Below are 21,056 nucleotides of genomic sequence, written 5' to 3'. Positions count from 1 at the left end.
TTATTCTGCACACTGCACCTCAATACCCATTTATATCTTATTGATGCAAACTTTCTTAATATTGAAAAGATAAGAGCAACATAATTAACACATGTACAACAACACAAAGCCAGAATATCCAACTGCAGATAAGAGCAACATAAATAATACATGTACAACAACACAAGCCAGAATATCCAACTGTACCTGGGGCCTTGCCCTTGGACGGGGAGGGAGTGTAATGTGTGGAGGAGACAGATTTCTGTCGGGCACGGCGGGGAGTCTTGACAGGGGTGCGGAACCCTTCCCCATCAACACCCCCCTCCTCTAGCACCAGCCGCCGCTTCACACTCTGCAACACACATCACATCACTAAACCCTCTGCTAAAAAACATATCTAAGCACAATGCCCTCTCTACACAATTACTGTCTGCAATACCATGTTCTCTTTAGGAACTTTGTAATCCCAACACCTCCCCCTCCAGTACCTGTTGATGCACACATCACAACTTGTAAAATTAACTACTGCATGTCTTAAAACAGATACGATGACTTCTGTTTGGAATGCCATACTCTGTCTAATTCTAAATGAAACAATCATAACACATTATCTACTAAATGACATGTCCACTACATGACCAGACTTTTGAAGTACAATAACTTACTACCAAAGTTCACCAACAATGCACTGCACTGCACATGTCATACTAAAACATAAGACAACAACAATATAGGGAACCTAAGGGACAACCCCATACGGGCAGCTGCTTACTTGTGGTTAAGAACTCTGCTCAATCTGTGGGACTGGGACTGAGCAACTACAACAGTGTAGGGAACCTAACGGACAACCCTATTGGGACAGCTGCTTACTTGTGGTTAAGAACTCTGCTCAATCTGTGGGACTGGGACTATGCAACTACAACAACCAAGTTCACCAATTTGTAATCTCTCACCTCCCACTTCACTTTACCAAGCCTACACAACTGTTCCTGCTATCAAAAGCTAATTCTCAATGTTCACTCATCATTAGTGTAGTATATCCATCCATCCATCATCCAATCCTACACTGCCCCATGAGGAGCGTAGGAGCCTGAGGCTAGGCAGTTGGTCCCGACATTTAAGATGAGAGTGACCAGCCTCACTCATCCCTGAGAAGCATTACATGAGCAATCAACCCCAACCATCCCTTGGATATAAACCTTCACCAGCTCAATCAGACTGGGGCGCAATAATTACCCACTAAACTACCAAGTGCCAAAATTTGGTTATATAGTTACCACCCAGCACAGTAAATGGTTTCCTGGTGTACTGGAAACCATTTGACTTGTCACTCAGAGTAGAGTCACCCACAGCCATAATTCTTTCCCTTCTACAGTATAATCACTGCTTTAATTTGCATTCACTATCAATACCACTGCCCTAACTTCCTAATACTGCATGAACCTTAGCTAACAATTTATAATTTCTGGCTTCATCAACTGCACCACAAGTTTTAAAGTTCTTCTTTGCTTAAGTTCACAGTAAATTACATAATACTGCAATTACCTGTCAAAGTGCCATTGCTACCAATAACACAGATTCACCAGTTTCCCCCAAATTACAATACCAGATGTGGTTGCTGATCAACACTGATCTGTCTGGCTGAGCAGACCCATCACCTGCAGGCTCTTCCTATGCATTGAACGAACATTCCCTTGAGGTGGACTGCACCTCCCCACAGCAACACATGGGGAAAAGTGTGGAGGTTTGGCTCTTGGATGGAAGCCACATTTTGTGTCTATCTGGTTGGCAGGGGCATCATACCAGGCTCCACATCACTTTTGATATCTGGTTACATGGTTACCACCCACTAAACCATTGGGCTTGCCACTCAGTGTAGAGCTACCTGAGGTAGAAAGAAGAGTAAAAAAAGACACACTAGGAAGGATGAAGAAAGGAGAGAAGGGAAGACACAATGATAAAGGTGAGGAAGAAGATAGCACTACATCATGAAGGGATGCTGGTTTTGGCTGCTCGATATGGTAAAATTTGGTATTTTAGAAATCCTGGATAATAACTGCCTGTATGAAAATCATAGTGACAACAGAATGAATGGACATCTTGGAAAACATCTGTTTGTGTGTTGAGAGTAGAGCCAATGTATCACCTCATGCAGGCCAAACATCGGCAGCTCCCCTCTGCATTGTTTTACCAAACATGCGGCACACGTACGGTTAAGGGAGGGACCGAACATGTAATTGTTAGTCTGGATAAACTTTAAATTATGGTATATTACATTCAGGGCAAAATTTTAGGACAGCTCCAACTTTTAATTAACACTTTGCCCGGCCAATAATGTTATTTACGTCATCTGGAAAACTCCCACAAGCTGGCTGATGATGTTATTTACGGCATTGAAGTACAGCAATCCCTCATTATACAATGGGGTTCCATTCCTGAAAACCCCTTCGTAAAGCGATCCATCGTATAGCAAGCCCATTATAACATGGAGTCAATGGAGATATGTTCCCAGACCTGCCTAAACTCTCGCATACACACACCGTAACACTGACATACATGAAATATCCTTATGTTTAAACATTTAAAGTAACACATTAATAGCGAATAAAGAGAAAAAAAACATGAAAACTACAGCATACAGTAGTTCTTACCTTTACTGAAGCAAGTAGGGTTGTTGATGTGGTTCCAAGACAATCCGCCCTTACTTGCATTAAATGTTGTGCCGTCTTTGATGGTGTAGCCCTTCTTCAGGAGGTCATCCCAAATGGACAAGGCCTTGGTTGTCACGAGGGAGGTTGATAGAGGCATGCTGCGCCGAGTCTGGTCGTCAATCCAAATTCTTAGAAGCCGCCCCATTTCATCCATTATGGGCTCCCGTTGCCGCGTTGTCGTCTTGGCCATAAGAGTGGAGCTCGTTTCACCAGCCTTCTTAACGTCGGCAACATTCTTAATCACTGCTGATACCGCAGACTGGGCCAGACCAAAGGCATGGGCAATGGAGTTTACCCCTTCGCCTCCCTCATGGCACCTAATGATGTCGAGTTTTGACTCCAAATTTAAGCTCTTCCTGGCTCTCTTAGGCTTGAGATCGGAGGCACTACACTTTGAAGGCCACTTGGAAGACATCACGGAAATTGTACTTGAGGTTAGGTGAGAAATAATAGTAAAAATCATGTTGCTAATGCACAGGAATACAAAGCTAGTGAATCAAATGGGAGTGCAAGAAAGACTAGGCTCAGATTCGATGGGTGGCTGCACCATCATCCATGGCATGGCAATCGCAAACAAATGCGCCTATCGACTTGCGCTGAGGAATGCTGGACCGACAGCGCACGTGCGATCATAAGTGTGAGCCAGAGCAATCGTAAAGAAAGCCAAGGGTACTAAAGAAGATCAACCGTATACACGAAATATCGTATACAGAGTGCATTGGATAGCGAAGAATTACTGGATTTCAATGGGGAAAATTGTTCCGATATACAAAATTTCGAATTACAAATTTTATTTTTTTTTGGTCCCTATCCCTTTTGTATATCGAAGACTCACTGTACCGGACAGGAACTTGGTAGACTAGAGCTGATGTCTGTGAGTGTTGTGCCTTTAGAGCAAATGTAGAAAAGAGTAAAGTGATGGTGACAGACAGAAGGTGAATCCCAGTGTGATGTTACAGTGAATGGAGAGAGAGACTGGAATTGGTGAGAATTCAAATACAGCGGGCTCAAACAGTACATGAGTGGATGGGCAGTCCCCGACCTCGTGCACTGTGAATGCATAATCTTATGGAAAAAATAACATATGGGTAGGACCTCCTCAAACCTTGATGTTTTTTAACCTTAGAGACAAAATGAGAATTTTTAAGGCATATATATTACATATATAGATAAAATAACAAAAATAAGGTCAGTCACCTTAAAAACTGTCGACAACAGACCTGATGGACTTAAACAGCAAGGGTTCCAGGGCGCAGCAACACAGAGTGCCCACGCTGCCACACCACCTACCGCACCAATGCTTTCCTCCTCATAACTAGACCCTTGACTAACATCATGATGGGGGCATCGTGGGGGGGGGGTCACATAGTCTAGGAAAATAGCTGTTTTGGGCCAATCCTTGCCTCTGCTTTGCGTTTTGTGGGCTAAACTCGCGCATTCAAAGTTTTATGGCTATGATTTTGGTCAATCATGTACTATGCGATTCGTGCAGTGATCATGCGTACTGTGCGAATCCACTGTACCTGTGTAGAGTGAAAGAAAATAGAGAAAAATGCACAAAAGAAGAGGAAAGCAGAGTGACACAAGGAAAGAAAGTAGCTGGTGCTACAAAGGCCTTGATAAGAAACAGAGGCTTGAGTGTTGCAACTGAACAAGGCTTACATGGAGTTTTAGTGCCAACATTAACTTATGGATGTGAGACTGGTGTGGCATGAAAATGAAAAGTCAAGAGTAAGAGCAGTGGAGTTGGGACTGCTGAGGAATGTATGTGGAGTACAGAGAGTGGAGAGCATACAAAATAATGTGATTTGTGAAAGATGTAGAGTAAGGAAGTCTGTGGACACCAGAATCAAAGAGTGTACCGAGATGGTATGGTCATGTGGAGAGAATGGATAACAACAGAGTGGTGAAAAAGGTATACCTGAGCGAATTTGAAGGAGGGAGGAGGCAAGGTAGGCCAAGGAGAAGGTGGAGGGATATGGTGGATTAGTGTGTGAGGAAGAGAGGTTTGGAAGTTGGTGAGGCTAGGGGACTGACAAGAATCAAGCTGGCTGGATGAATATTGTGAGGAGAAGCGCATGATCAGGGATTTGGCATCTCGTTTTAACATGACAGCATCCGGGTTGACTATCAGATACGTTTATGTGAAGCTACAGTACATGGTGAATATTTTTGGTGTATTAGACAAAGCCAGGATTCTGGGGGCTTGACTGGTGAGTGAATGGAAACATGGCCCATTGGACTGGGCAAATTTAGGCTGTCTGGACATTACTACTCCTCACCCTGCCCTAGGGTTGGAAAGGAGGTCTGAATGATGATGATGAACATGTTGCACCTCTCCATTCTGCAAATACATTCCTTGAATACCTATAAATGGTAACTACAGTACAGACTAAGTACGACATAAACAAAACATATGGATACTATCAACATTAACATGAAGTATAATGAAACTATAAAGACAAATAAAAAACAACACAATTTTACTGTTGCATCCTGGATGAACCAGGATCAAGTAATGGGGGAGGCAGTGGCAGAAACAGTAGAGAAGAAGCCTGCAGTCCTATTGGACCCAGGTGCAAATCCCAGCTTGGGCTGGGATCAGTTTAAGGATTTGAGTTTCTCAAAAAGCAGACCTTTCTGATCTACCAGATGACCCGCCGGCATGTCATAAAAGTACCCCCGCTAATACCAGTACACCAGTCCTGTATGAGACAGCCCTAGCATGTATCCAATATGGATAGTGGGTGTTAATACCAGTACACCAGTCCTGTATGAGACAGCCCTAGCATGTATCCAATATGGATAGTGGGTGTAAGTGCCAAAGTGGTGATATGTGGAGATGTACGAGGACTACTGGGCCCCAGGGAGTACTACTGGGACTTAGGAATATGCGCAGAAACCTTTGCCCAAAGTCAGACACACACACACACACACACACACACACACACACACACACACACACACACACAAGCCTTAAACTAAAATCACAATGGAAAAGGCAAACCCAAAATTTTAGATGATATACTCTGAAGTACTTAAAGTTCAGATAGTTTCCAACTACACTCTCATGTGGGATGCCGGATGATCAAATACAGTAGCATAGCTATAGGTATATAATAAATGTCAATATAAAATCAGGTGCTTTCTTTCCCAATTCACATTTGTAAAATGCAGTTATAGTGTTAGGATACACAAATAAGCAGAATTTGATATACCTGAGTACGGCCGGGTGTGACGGAAGAGGACTGGTGTGAGTTGCTGGGAGTGATGGGGGTGAGGCCATAGCCATGGTCAAGCAGTTGTGTGTAGGTGAGGCCATCACACACACTCAGCACCGTACCCCCAACCACAGATAACCCTCCTGAAGAAGGGGTCGTGGTGACACTCTCCATCACTCATACACCTGACAAATAATTCAGTGATGACAAAGGTAGGGATCATTCACCACCATATACATTCCATTATTCATAAAGCCATTAGACCCAGGCATTTTGGATTGAGTTTGTACTGTATTCTGCTGAGTGTTGAACTGCCTCTATCATCTAACAGTAGGAAGAATAAAGTGAAAAACACATCACCGTGTTTATGTAGATAAAGCTGAGACAGCAAATGGTGGATAACATCACTTACCTATCTTTTGGTGAGCAAATGCCCACTTCTGGGCAACACAGCTAATCCACACAGCCCTCACACTGAAAAAAGAACATCATGCACTAAGTAACAAGCATCATACCTCATTCCACTTTTCAACATCCACCCATACATAGCAAATGGCAAAAGTACAGGAATAATGGGCACCCAATTCTGCAACTGCCCATAAGCCTTTAGCACTGCCACAAACACTGTTAGAACCTACTGGCTTAAAATGTACTTTGTCATAGTTTATGTTGAAAATCTCAGGAGATACAGATCAAGTTTAGTTACTGATTTTGTTAAGTCAAAGAGTTACTGTAAATGTGTATATGGGACAGGGTGATGCCCTGCAAAAGGAAATTATTATTTTGAATCACCATCAAGCAGCATTACACTCCTAACACATGCTGCTTATATATATATATATATATATATATACATATACATATACACAGTACCCTCGCGTCCAACATGCATTAGTCCAGCACGAGTCAGGTCCAGCACGGAGAGCAAATAATTAGTATTATTTAATACAATTTAATTACTGCAACACGAGTGTATTAGCATAACACGCACAGAGCTCCGAGAAGTGGGCGAAATCCGCAGACTTCAACTCTAGCACGATCACCCCCGGTCCAACAAGGTCATACTGGACATTCCCATGATGATGATAGCCAATGAAAACTTCTGATCAAGTAGCCTTCCCCACCCGCTATCGTGACGCGATCGTGATGCTGCCCAATTAAAAACGCTTCTGGTGTCATATGATGTTTTGTTTAAATTTCTCCCGCCACAGCGCCACTCAGTCGCATAATTGCATTGGAAGGTGCTTTTTTCTTGCTGCATTTTTCTGCCCTTGTTACTGCATTTTACCCTGCTCACGATGCCTAGGAAGCCTTCTGAGAACCCCAAGAAGCGTCGGCACCTCTCTCAGGCCACCAAGCTAGAAAGCATCGAGAGGAAGAAGAAAGGGGAGAGGAAAGTTGACATTGCCAAGGCCTACGACATGAATGAAGCCAACGTCAGGACCATAATAAAAAACCAAGACAAGATCCTGGCAGCCGAAGGCTATCACACGGCACTTCATACCAGGTTTGCCGAGGATACGATGGTAAATTGGAACGGTAACATGGTAAAATTGCCGACGATACCACGGGCATTTGGAATTCATCTGGATGGATTCCTGCTGAGGATACAACGGGCAAAACAGTGTGACCAAAATCCAGGCGACTCGACAGAGAATGTATCGTACTACAGCATTGAACATTTAGCCTGACACTGAATACATATTATTTTAGAATAAATATCAATCGTTTTGAAACCCTTCTCATCAGAGTGTGTACCAGTTTATAAACAAAGTTGCTTCTCCTTATTCTCTACCGAGTCAGCGACAGCGATCACTTTCCACAGCCACGAGACGGGGCTCTGGCAACAGTGTGAGAAGCATGCCGTTTGCCGAGGATTACAGAGTGCTAGGAGAGGCAGAAGCAGGACCTTCCATGGCTGTGGACGAAGATAGTGATTCTGAGTGTGATTTCGAAGGATTTATGAGGGAGGTTGAGGAGGAGCAACAGCCATTACCCGCTAGTGACGCCAGCAGCCATCCTCCGGGGACCCAGTAGGACTACCTACAGCCTTGGATACCACCTTCCATTCCCAGCAAGCCCACCAACACTATCCTAAAAGGTTAGTTATCATTCATAGCACAGTATCATTTATTATAATTACAACAGTACCAATACATGTATAGGTATATGGTAGGTATTTAGGGTGACTTCCTAGGGTTGCTGACATAATTCATTTCCCCCCATAAGCTCTGTTGTTAGTCCAACACATTTTTGGTCCAACACGTGACCCATGCATGACAATATTATCGTGTTGGACACGAGGGTACTGTGTATGTGTATATATATATATATATATATATATATATATATATTAGGAAAAGAGACAGTAGGTTAATTACGTATGAGTCTGGGGGAAATAGCAGTCAGATAGATTATTTTCTGGTTAGGAGGGCCGATAGGAGGTTAGTGAGGGATGTTAAAGTTACAGGAAGTGAGGAGTGTGTGCAGCAGCACAAACTATTGATTTGTGAGATGGTGCTTAAAGAACAAGTGATGAAAAAGAGGACTTATGTACCTAGGAGGAAAATATGGAAGCTGAAAAACCAAGTAGTAAGGGATGCCTTCTATAGCGAGTTGAGGAGAGTGGTGGCTGAACAGGGAGCTGTAGACAGAGGCCTTAATGAACAGTACAGAGCCCTCAAGAACAATTTCTTGAGAGTTACTGATGTAACATGAGGCTGGACAAGAGGACCACCAAGACATAAAGTAACTTGGTGGTGGGATGAGGGTGTAGAAGCTGCAATTAAGGAGAAAAGAAGGCTTTTCCGGGAATGGAAGAAGGGTGGTAGCAAAGAGGAATATCTGGCTGCCAAGCGTAGGGCTAGGAGAGAGGTATACAGGGCAAAGTCTGAGCCACAGAGACAATAACTTGATAACCTAAATCATGGGGAAAGGAAAATTATATTTAGGGTGGCAGGTCAGGTGAACAGAAATAATCGGGATATCATAGGTGAGCAGTGTGTGAAGAATGATGAAGGAAGGGTAGTGGTGAACAGTGAGGATATTAAAGATGCATGGAGAGAGCATTATAACCGGTTGTTGAATGAGGAGTTTGACTGGGACAGGGAAGGTTTGGAGCCAGCAGATCCAGTGTCTGGCCCTTGGCCTTTGATTGATACTGCTATTGTGAGTGAGGCAATAGGCAGGATGAGGGTGGGGAAGGCAGCAGGTGTGTCTGGGTTGACTGCCGAAATGTTGAAGGCCTCAGGCGATATAGGGGTGAGTTTAGTCACTGACCTGATAAATAGAATTATTTATGAGTGTGTTGTCCCAGATGATTGGCTGAAAAGTGTAATTGTAAATGTGTATAAAGGGAAGGGTGATGCCCTGGAAAGAGGAAATTATAGAGGTATAAAGCTTTTAGATCAGATAATGAAGGTAATGGAGAGAGTTTTAGAAAGTATGATTAGAGAAAGAGTGAATATTGATGAGATGCAGTTTGGGTTTATGCCAGGTAGGGGGACCACTGATGCCATATTCATTGTCCGACAGCTTCAGGAAAAGTATATTGGTAGGAGAAGGGATCTTTATTTTGTTTTTGTTGATTTGGAAAAGGCCTTTGACAGTCCCTAGAGAGGTGGTGAAGTGGGCAATGAGAAAGCTTGGCTTGGAGGAGTGGCTGGTTAGGGTGGTTATGGCCATGTATGTGGGTGCTCATACCCAGGTGAGAGTCAATGGAGATTTGAGTGATGAGTTTTCCGTGAATGTTGGTGTGCATCAGGGGTCAGTCTTGAGTCCCATGTTGTTTATCATGGTACTTGAAGCCCCTTCACGTGACTTTAGAAACGGACTCCCATGGGAGTTGTTGTATGCTGATGATTTGGTGTTGATTGCAGAGAATGAAAGGGAGGCAGAGGAAAGGCTTAGGAAGTGGAGAGATGGTATGGGGCAAAAGGGTTTAAGGGTAAATGCAGATAAAACAAAAGTGATGATATCTAGGGTTGGTGGAGGTACTGTCAAAGACGAGGGAGAGTGGCCATGTGCAGTTTGCCACAAGGGCATGGGAAGTAATTCCATCTTGTGCAGTGTATGTGATAAATGGGTGCATAAGAGATGTAGTGGTATCAGAGGTAGACTGCGAGATAATGCTGATTTTATGTGTACGGCGTGTCGGGGTGAGCAGGTGGAGAACGTCAGACGTGAAAGGATTGAACTTGCTGGTGAATCTCTTGAGTGTGTGGAAGAGTTTTGTTATTTGGGAGACATGTTGTGTGCTGCAGGTGGGGCTGGAGCTAGCTCTGTGGCTAGGGTGAGAAGTGGTTGGAAGAAGTTCAGGGAGCTCTTGCCTCTCCTGACATTGAGAGGGCTCTCCCTACGTGCTAAGGGGTTTTTGTATGCAGCATGTGTTAGGAGTGTAATGCTGTATGGCAGTGAGACCTGGGCAGTGAAGGAGGAAGACATTCGCCGGCTCAGACGTACAGAAATGACAATGATTAGGTGGATGTGCAGTGCGTCCCTGCGTCCAAGGCCTGGAGGGGCTGGGTTTACAATGGAGGAGTTGAGAGGTAGGATGGGACTGGAGTGTATTGGTGTTGTGATGAGGAGAGGTAGATTGAGGTGGTTTGGACATGTGGAGAGGATGGGGGATGATAATTGGGTGAGGAAGGTGAGAAGTGTTAATATTGGGTGGGGTTATGAGGGGTAGACCGAGAAAGACATGGGACGAGGTCGTTAAGTGTGACCTTAGGGTTAAGGGACTGAACAGAGAGGCTGCAATGGATCGTGCAGCGTGGAGAACCGTCATTAGGTGACCAAGGCCGACACATGCAAGCATGTTGGAGCCTTTAAAAAACGAAACGAAACGAAACGATATGTATATATATATCATCATCATCAGCCATTTGAGTATCCACTGCAGGACCGGCCTATCCCGACTGAAGTCGGGACGATACAGCCAATATATCTCTACCAAGTTGCTTAGGCTGTCTAGTAGAGATTGTATGTAGGGTGAGAAGTGCTTGTAAGTGTAATTGTAGTGTTGTAGTGGCTTTGGATGTGTGTGTAGTCTGTGAACCAAGTGTAATCGGCCCGCGCAAGCCAACTGGGTGCAAGCATACTTTATAGTAAGTGACACTGGTTCAACCACAGCACCCCTTGTGTCCGCCAATGCAGTATGTGGCAGGGTGAACACTCCCAAAGTTCATTACCCTGGCGGGGCGCGAACCCTGGCTCACCCGTGTACGAAACGCACACTCTACCACTGTACCAGAGGCTCATATATATATACAGATAGGGGCGCCCATCATCCACTCACTCAATGTAGAGTGATGCCATATGACCTCTACACTAAGTGAAAAGCCAAATGGTTTCCTGTACCCAGGAAACCATTTCCTACCATGCTGTAACCATATAACCAGGGTTTATGGTAGGGTTGTGTCCCCCAGATTCCCCTATCCAAAATCACTTAATCATGGCAGTTGTTTCAGAAAGCCTCGGAGGGCCCAATATCTACCCAGGGCCCCAACCAAATGGGCAGACTCGCATGGCCACGTGGAATGTGAGAGGTGTGAATGAGGAAAGCAAGAGGATGGAAGTGGTGAATGTGCTCGAGTGCAAGACATGCTGTGATGGCACTGTGTGAAACGAAGATGAAAGGGTGTGAAGTGGAGGAATGGGAGGGTGTGAAATGTTTAAGATCAGGATTGAATGGGAGAGGAAGATGTAAGGAAGGAGTTGCTTTGTTGACGAATGAGCTGTGGCAGAGTGGAATGAGACTACAAATGTGTCAGCTCGAGGTGTATGTATGTCAAGTTCAAGTTTGCGAAGATGAAAGTGGCAGTGATTGTAGCATATGCACCGTGTGAGGACAGGAGTGAGAGAAAGACAGGTTTTGGGATGAGCTGGGTGAAGTAGTGGGAGAAATGCCCAGGTGGTATAAAGTGATTGTGATGGGGGATATGAAGAGAAGAGTATGCACTAGTCATGAGGATGACATAATGGGTTGTCATGGAGTACAAGGAGAAAATTATAATGGGAATCGACGAAAGGATATGTGTCAGGAGAGGAGGTTGTGCATTTGTAATTATTTCAAAAACAAAGATGCACATAAATATACATGGTATAGAGGAAATGGGGATCATATGGAAAGAAGCCTGACTGATTACGTGCTCGTAAAGAGGTCAATGATGGGAATGGCTGCTGCTTCGAGGGCTGTGAGAGGACGATGTGGAGGCCTGTCAGATTATATGATCGTGGTATGTAAGATCAAGCTGAGAGGAGTGAGGTGGATCAAGAGAGAGAGGAGCAGTCGGGGAGAATGACTGAAAGTCAAGAAGCTGAGGATCAAAGAAATGGCAGATGATTGCAGGACCAAAGTAGAGGACGAGTTAGAATCAGTGAACTGGAATGAATTGGATCTGGACAGCCTGTGGAATGCATATAGAGATTGCTTGGTCAGGAATGCTAAAGTGGTCTGTGGTGTGGCAAGAGTATGAACAAAAAAGAAGGGTATGGCATGGTGGGATAAGGAGGTTGAGAGAGCAGTGGAGGGAAAGAGGAAGAAGTGGCTAAAGTGGTTACAGGACAAGGGTTCAGTTGAAATAAGAACTGAGTATATCGAGAGCAAGAAGCACGTAGAGACTAGTGAAGGGGAAAAAGATGGAGGTAAATGATGATCTGGGAAGAAAAATGAATGCAAACTACTCTGAAAATAGGAATTTATTCTGGAAAGAGGTGCGGAAATGTAGAAGTGAAAACGGAAAGAAATGTGATGCTGTGAAGGATGCAGGTGGTAGGTTACTAACCCATGGAGATGAAGTAAGGATCAGATGGAAAGAATATTTTGAAACCCTGATGAATGGGAATAGAGAGAGCAGAGTGACTGTAAACATGATTGGTTTGGGGGGGGGGGGTGCAAAGAAGGAATGCAATGCCCGGAGATGTGACACTCGAGATGTGACACACACACAGGTGAAGAGCATTGTGAAACGGCTGAAAAATGGGAAAGCAGCTGGGGTTGATGAGGTGTATGCAGAGATGCTTAAGTGTAATGGAGAGAGTGGAATGAAGTGCTTGTTGGAGATATGTAAGAAGGCATGGATGAGTGTAACTGTGCCTGCAGAGTGGAAAAAGGCTATGATTGTACCCCTGTACAAAAATAAAGGTGAGCAAAGTAAGTGCAAGAATTATCGTGGCATAAGTTTAGAGTGTGGTAGGGAAGGTATATGGAAGAAGTATCACAGAGAAAGTAAGAGAGATATCAGAAGTCCTTGTGAGTGATGAACAGGGTGGCTTTAGGAGTGACAGAGGATGTGTGGATCAAGTATTTGCAGTGAGACAGGTAGCAGAGAAGGCTTGTGAGAAGGACCATAAGGTGTTTACAGCAATCATGGATCATGGATCTGGAAAAAGCATACGACAAAGTAGACAGAGAGGAATTGTGGAAAGTTTTGTGCATGTATGGTGTCGATGGTAAGCTGTTAGATGCCGTCAAGAGTTTTTATGATGGAAGCAAAACATGTGCAAGGGTTAATGGGCATCTAAGTGAGTGGTTCAAGATCGGTGTGCACATGCGACAAGGTTGTGTGATGTCCCCTTGGTTGTTCGATATATAATTGGATAGGGTGATGAGACAACTAAAAACACAAGTAATGGAGAGAGGGATAGCGCTGGTAATGAATGGTGATGGATGGAATATCACAAATTTGTTGTATGCTGATGATGCAGTACTGCTTGCAAGTACTGGACAAGAACTTGGTAGGCTAGTGCAGGATTTTGCTGATGTCTGTGAGCATCATGCCTTGACAGTAAATGTAGAGAAGAGTAAAGTGATGGTTATTGAGAGAGAAGGTGACTCCCAATGTGATGTCACAGTGAATGGAGAGAGACTGGAATTGGCGAGAGAGTTCAAATACTTGGGTACAGTGATAGAAAAGAGAGGAAAATGTGCAAAAGAAGTTAAAAGTAGAGTGACACAAGGAAGAAAAGTGCCTGGTGCAATGAAGGCCTTGATAAGAAACACTGACTTGAGTGTTGCAGCTGCACGAGGCTTACATGAGAGTGTTAGTGCCAACTCTAACATATGGACGTAAGACTATGGTGTGGCATGAAAATGGAAAGTCAAGAGTAAGAACAAGGGAGATGGGACTGCTGAGGAAAGTATGTGGAGTACAGACGGTGGATAAGATACGAAATAATGTGATTTGTGAAAGGCGTGGAGTGAGGAAGTCGGTGGACACTAGAATCAAAGTGTCCTGAGATGGTATGGTCATGTGGAAAGAATGGATAACAATAGAGTGGTATAAAAGGTATACCTGAGTGAATCTGAAGGAGGGAGGAGGCGAGGTAGGCCATGAAGGTGGAGAGATATGGCGGATAAGTGTGCGAGGAAGAGAGATTTGTAAGTCAGTGAGGCTAGGGAACTGACAAGAGATCGAGCTGGCTGGATGAGTTTTGTGAGAAGTGCGTGATCAGGGATTCTGGCACCCCTTGCGAGCATGGCAGAGTCCGAATTGATGCAATCGGATATTTGCTGTGCGAAGCTGCAGAATGTGGTGAATGTTTTTTGGTGTATCCAGAGGAGCCAGGATTCCGGAGGCTTGAATGATGAGTGAATGGAAGTGTGGCATATTTGGATTGGGCAAGTTTTTGCTGTCTGGACATTGCTACTTCTCACCCTGCCCTTGGGTGGGAGAGGAGGTCCAGATGATGATGATGATATATATATTTTTTCTAGAGATAATGAATGAAGGAAGGAAAAACAAAGAAAAAAAATAATATGTCCATGTGCCTAGAGACATCCTCCATTCATAAAATATTTATAACAACTGGACTTAAATTGAAGTGGATTAAATGTTTGTGAGAAACAACTCCCAGGAAGTGCATTGCAGGGGAAAGAGTGAGAGTTCATGGGCATTCCCAGCTGCCCAAGTATTTTGGGAGAAAATGTGAAGGGAAGGCACAATTGAAGCCAGTTCGTCAGAGCACTCACGGTAAAAATATCGATAAAATAATGCTAAAGAAGCAACATCTCTACGTACTGATAATGGAGGAAGGTCCTGCATAATGGCAGAATTATTGATTAATCTAATGACTTTATTTTGAATTTCATCCAACTGCCTCAATGCAACCGCTCCACATCCACTCCACAGTGGTGAACAGTATTCGATCTGAGAACACACGTGACTTTTGTATATTGTGGCCATCTGCGTCAGTGAATAACTCACGAACTCTGTACATAAGTCCCAATTTTTTGGAAGCATTTTTAGCAACGGCCATGCCACGTTGAGTACACCGCTTCCCGTCCGATCAGCGAAGTTAAGCAACGTTGGGTCTGGTTAGTACTTGGATGGGTGACCGCCTGGGAACACCAGATGCTGTTGGCATAACGTTCTCCCTACGTGTCAAGTGGGGTTGGTGGAGGATTAGTGCCCCTCTCTGTAAAACAATTAACTCTAAGCCCTTGGCCACCCCGTTTGGGATATATGGCGTCTGGCAATGAATGAATGAAAATTTTTAGCAAGGGATTTAATATAAGCTGTCCAGCTTAGGTTGGGGTTTACAGTAACACCTAGGATATCAACTGAAGTTCATCATTCATTCATTGCCAGACGCCATGTATCCCAGACGGGGTGGCCAAGGGCTTAGAGTTAATTGTTTTACAGGGAGGGGCACTAATCCTCCACCAACCCCACTTGACGCGTAGGGATGCCAACAGCATCTGGTGTTCCAGGCGGTCACCCATCCAAGTACTAACCAGACCCAACGTTGCTTATTGATATGGGAATATTGACATCATTTAAAATTATGTGAGAGTCCGAGGGATATTTTCTGTTGGAGAAATTAATGTATTTACTTTTCTGAGCATTAAATAAGACCAGATTTGTTTGTCCCCATTGATTAATTTTAGAAAGGTCCTGGTTCAGAGAAATTGCTGTGTTTATCTGGGAATTTATAACATCAAATTGCATAAAAGAGGTACTAAATGTGAAAGAACTATGAAGGGTGGAGTCATCAGCATGAGAGTGTAATGGGTTGTGAGTGACATAGGAAGTCATTTATATGAATAAGAAAGAGGGTTGGGGCCAAAACTGATCCCTGAGGTACGCCAGCATTTATGGAATGGAACAGAACACCTACCATGACCCATATTTTTCTATCATGAAGGTAAGAAGAAATTAGAGGACCCAGTGATACAAGGCCATAGTGTGACATCTTAGACAGTAAGGCCCGGTGCCACACTGTCAAATGCTTTTGATATATCAAGTGCTATTGTGTGTGTTTCACTGTGTTGGTCTATTGTATTGTTAATCTGATAGGCAAGGAATGTCTACAGTTGAACGTTCTTGTCCAAATCCATACTGCCGATCATTGATTAATTTCTTGATTTCTAGATGCTTGATTATGTGTTTGTTAATTAGTGTCTCAAAAACTTTACTGAGAATCCCTCCATCCCTTAGTATGGAGGAAAGGCAACAGCTACCTTAACTTCTTCCAACCACTCATCATTCTAGCCACAGGTAAGGAGAAACGAACGCATTTCCAGGAATGGGAAAGGGGTGGTAACAATAAGAGGAATACTTGTCTAGAAAAGAGGTACTGCATGCAAAATGAGCCTTTTACCAGATAACCTAAATAGCACAGAAAGGAAGAATACACTTAAGACCTCATTATAATGGACTAATTGGGGCCCAAACCATTCCGAAAAATGCAAAATTCCGATAAAGCGACATCCGGACTTTCCCCTGCCAATCTGGACTTATTCCGAAATATCAGACATTAGTCCGGATTGCATGAACGGTTTTTAAACTGTTTCGGCAACCATTGCGGTAATGGACTGTGTTATAACTTCACTACATTAATCAAATGGTATAATAATACTGTACTGTACACTGATAAACATGTCTTTCATTTACCTTATTGTGGTGAACATAGCTGAAGTGGTCAGGCAGTCCAGTCTGCTTCCGACTTTATCGGACTTTTTCCGATATATAGGAATTTAGTCCGGTAGCTCCAAGAGTCAGATAAAAGCGAATTCCAGACTATTGAAGTCCATTATATCAAGGTTTTACTGTATATTTAAGGTGGCTAATCAGATGAGGGAAAACAGGGACATCATAGGTAAGCAGTGTGTGAAGAAAGATGAAGGAAAGGTGGTGGAGAACAGAGGATATTAGAGACCCCTGGAGAGAGCATTATAATTGGACTGGGAAGGTTTGAGTCAGCAGATTCAGTATCTGGCCCTTGGCTTTTGATTGACACCACTACTGTGAGCAGGGCAATTGGGGAAGGCAGCAGGTGTCTAGGTTGACTGCTGAAGACCTCTGGAGATATAGGAGTGTAGTTAATTACCAAAATGAAAAATACTATTGAATATGAGTGTGCTGTCCCAGATGACTGGCTGAAGCATGTCACTGTAAATGTGAACATGGAGATGGGTGATGCCCTGGAAAGTGGATTTTATAGAGGTATAAAACTTTTGGACCAGACAATGATGGTAATGGAGAGGATTCTAGATGAAGAAAAGAAAAAATTGATAGGTATGATTATAGGCAGAGATTAGAGAAATGAGATGCAGTTTGAGTTTATGCCAGGCAAAGGGACCACTGATACTACATTCAGTGTCTGATAGCTTCATGAAAAATATATAGCAAAGGAAAGAAATGGTGTCCATACTTCATTTTTGCTGATCTGGAGAAGGCCTTTGACAGAGTCCCTGGGGAGGTTGTTAAGCGGGCAATGAGAAACCTTGAGATTGAGACATGGTTGGTTAGAGTGGTTATGGCTATGTATGTGGGTGCTATCTCTCAGGTGAGAGCAAAATGAGATTTGAGTGATGAGTGCTCCTTGAATGCTGGCATGCATCAGGGGTCAGTCATGAGCCCCTTTTTGTTTGTTATGGTGGTTGAAGCTCTCTCACATGACTTCAGAAATGGACTTCCATGGGAGATTATATGAGGCACTCCGAGCCAGAGGGGCAACCGTGCATTTTGCTTATTTTCGGTAATTAGTTGTTAAACTTTGACATGGCTAATTATACAGTGGTAAAATTATACTTATATGCATTTTATTGTTTAGCTTGAAAGTGCTAGCCAAGATTATTAAAATGGTGGTAAACATGACATGTTTAAAGTTTATTACAATTTGGTAACTAGATATCAAAGCAAATAAGAAAAATGCACATGTTTAAAGTTTATTACAATTTGGTAACTAGATATCAAAGCAAATAAGAAAAATGCACGGTCGTCCCTCTGGCTTGGAGCGCCTCATATGCTAATGACTTGGTGTTGATGCAGAGAACATAAAGGAGGCACAGGAAAGACTCAGGAAGTGGAGAGACAGGATGAGGCACAAGGGTCTGAGAGCAAATGCAGATAAAACAAACATGATCATATCTAGGACTGGTAGCAGTACTGTTAAGCAGAGGGTGAGGCCATGTGCAGTTTGCCACAAGGGTGTGGGATACAACTCCACCTTGTGCACTACTTGTAATAAGTGGGTGCATAACAGGAGTAATGACATAAGATGCACTAGGTAACTATGGTTTTGTAAGTGTGGTGTGTCAGGGAGAGGTGTAGAGATTGTCAGAAACGAAAGGAGTTATCTGGCTGGCAATTGTGTGGAAAAGTACTGTTATCTGGGGGGCATGTAACGTGCTAGAGGTGGATAAGGAGTGGTTGGAGGAAGTTCAGGGAACTGCTGCCTCTCCTAACATTGAGAGGGCTCTCCCTCTGTGCTAAAGAATCTTGTATATGGCATGTGTTAGGAGTGTAATGCTGCTTGGCAGTGAGTCCTGGGCAGTAAAGGTTAGGGATATTTGCAGGCTCAAACATGCAGAAATTATTAGATGGTTGTGCAGTGCATTCTTGAATGCAAGGTCTGGGGGTAGGGGTGGAGAGCTAGGCTTACGACAAAAGTTGACAGGAAGGATGGGATGAGGAGAGGTAGATTGAGATGGTTTTGGCATGTGGAGAGGCTGGAAGATGAATATTGGGTGCAGAAGGTGAGAAGCGTGAATGTCATGGGAAGGGTTGAGAAAGCAGACTAAAAAAGACCTGGGACACGGTCACAGTGTGACCTCAGGGATAAGGGACTGAATAGGAAGGCTGCCAGGGATTGAGCAGCCTGGAAAGCCACCATTAGGTGACCAAGGTCAATGCATGCAAAGAGCCTATATAAACTATACAAATGATACATAACCCCATCATGCACTGAGGAGTGACAGTCTTAGTAAAGAGGTGGTGATTTTTCAGCACCTTACCAGCATAGCTTTGCGGGACTATTTGCACCTACTGGCACTTTTACGTCCCCGCATCTTAAAACTGCCTCCACCTTTTACTGCATTAACTAACCTAACCTAACCTAACCCTAATCACCCCAACCTAATCTAATTTTAATGTTGATGTGATAAAGGACAGATACAACTGGGCACCTCCAATTTGATTTACAACTGGTAAATACTGGAAAATGCATCCAACATTTGTATTGCCTCTGCTGAAAACTGCATACAGTAAACAATGAACATCATTCTTCATTTGTCTCTGTTAGTTGGGTGTAATTCTAAATCAATAGGAGTGATTGAAGTTCCATTTGCAACGAGTTTAGTGTTTTGATGACTCAGCAGTCTCGATAGCCACCTCTCAAATGTGATCATTTCGCTAACAAGCAAATAGCAACCAAAGCAATCATGACAGGCTGGTGAGCCACTCACCCATGAACATGTTACCTTGCTAGGGTATGGTGAACGAAGTGCAAACGTCCATGTTTGGAAATGGTACCAACTAGTTCGGGGAAACAGGCACCAGCGTGGAAAATTTCAAAGGAAAGTTGTATACAAAATTCAGAAATAGACCTCCATATAAAATGACCACCGGCAAGAAATTCTATCAGATCATTATTCTAACTTTTTTTCCCAGCCATGAAAATTTAACAGTAGTGTTGTATACATTATTTAGAAATGGGCCTCAACACAAGAAGACCACCTGCAAGAAATTTAATCAATTAATTATTCTAACTCTGTTCTCCACCCATGAAAGGTACAAACATGTGCACCTTTACTAAAATTATCATTATCAGTATACTCTATAGGTATGAACAATAAACCCTCCAAAGATGCAAACAGCATTAAAGGTGTGAAAATGTACAAACTGAAATGGGATGATGCACAAAAGAGGGATACATGAATATGCAACATAATCTCAACCAAACCTATTATTAAATGTGTCATCCAAACTACAGTAAACCATGCATCACAATTATTATTATTTTTTTATTTATTTTTTTTTTTTTTTGGGGGGGAAGCTAGGTAAATACAGTAAATCCTTGTTTTTCACAGCTTGGATGTTCCGCCATAACTGCATGAAATGCGAAACGTCAAAGTGTGAAGTTAAGAATCAAAGGGAAAAATAGAGGAGCGTTCCGGTGGGACATGTACCTACCCCATCAGAAAGTACTGTAACACCAAACAGGCCCTACCAAAAATTAAATGAAGAGTGTTTATTAGTGCTAAAACAGCATAATCCAATACACATGTACCTGAAAAGACATTAAAACTGTTATAAAGAGCTGCAACACCAAAAATCCTTACAAGAAATAATGTGAAGACTGGCTTGAGTGGCAAGTGAAGGTGTGTTGAGGGTGGATGGGCTAGTTCTCTGTGTCTCTAACCAAGGGAAAACTGCCACTTTTCGCCAGATTATTTAATTTTCGACATCAGTCAGTTAACTAAACCCCAGTCATTTTACATGCCCTCTTTGTCACTAAAAGGAAGGGAGAAATTATAACATTATTTTACTCACTGCTACAAGGAAGAGAGGCTGTAATACAAACAGAATCAAAAATTGGTGGGCTGAATCTACCATCTCTGTATTGGGACGGCTAATATTCTTTCCTTCCTTAAATATCAATAAGCTTTATTATACATCCATTTCAGGTATTTGTCCATCAAAACAAAAATAAAGTGTTATGAGAACAAAAAAAATTTTATGCGAGGAAGAAGGAACCAAAGGCCATGAGCCCACAATAACAGTTCCCTCCAAGAGAAATACAAAATACAATAGAGAGCCAAATTCAAGATCCGATCATTTCGAGATGCCTGGACACACTGCGTTTGAAAGATTGGAGATCATAGGCAGCAGGAAATACAGACAGAGGGAGACAGTTCCAG

The 21,056-nt window shown here is 43.1% G+C and overlaps 1 protein-coding gene and 1 non-coding gene across 2 annotated transcripts in view; one reads left to right on the top strand and one right to left on the bottom strand.

The window, feature by feature from the left end:
- LOC145394206 (transcription factor E2F3-like) overlaps nucleotides 1-6,085 on the bottom strand; it is a 114,457-nt gene extending 108,372 nt beyond the window's left edge. Inside the window, exons 1-2 of the mRNA XM_080268195.1 lie at nucleotides 5,909-6,085; nucleotides 187-331 (exon numbers count right to left, since the gene is read on the bottom strand). Of these exons, the coding sequence (XP_080124321.1) occupies nucleotides 187-331; nucleotides 5,909-6,085 (322 nt within the window). The remainder of the gene's footprint in view (nucleotides 1-186; nucleotides 332-5,908) is intronic.
- A 9,072-nt stretch (nucleotides 6,086-15,157) lies between these two features.
- On the top strand, nucleotides 15,158-15,276 carry LOC145394305 (5S ribosomal RNA). The gene has a single exon (XR_013896377.1). It is a non-coding gene; the product is annotated as a 5S ribosomal RNA (ribosomal RNA).
- The last annotated feature ends 5,780 nt before the right edge of the window (nucleotides 15,277-21,056 follow it).

The sequence above is a fragment of the Coenobita brevimanus genome, chromosome 26 (assembly GCF_032717465.1).
Source record: "Coenobita brevimanus isolate Jiangsu-jjx chromosome 26, ASM3271746v2, whole genome shotgun sequence".
Classification (NCBI taxonomy): Eukaryota; Metazoa; Arthropoda; class Malacostraca; order Decapoda; family Coenobitidae; genus Coenobita; species Coenobita brevimanus.
Note: the sequence above shows the minus strand (reverse complement) of the source record. Positions and strands in the feature narration are given on the sequence as shown.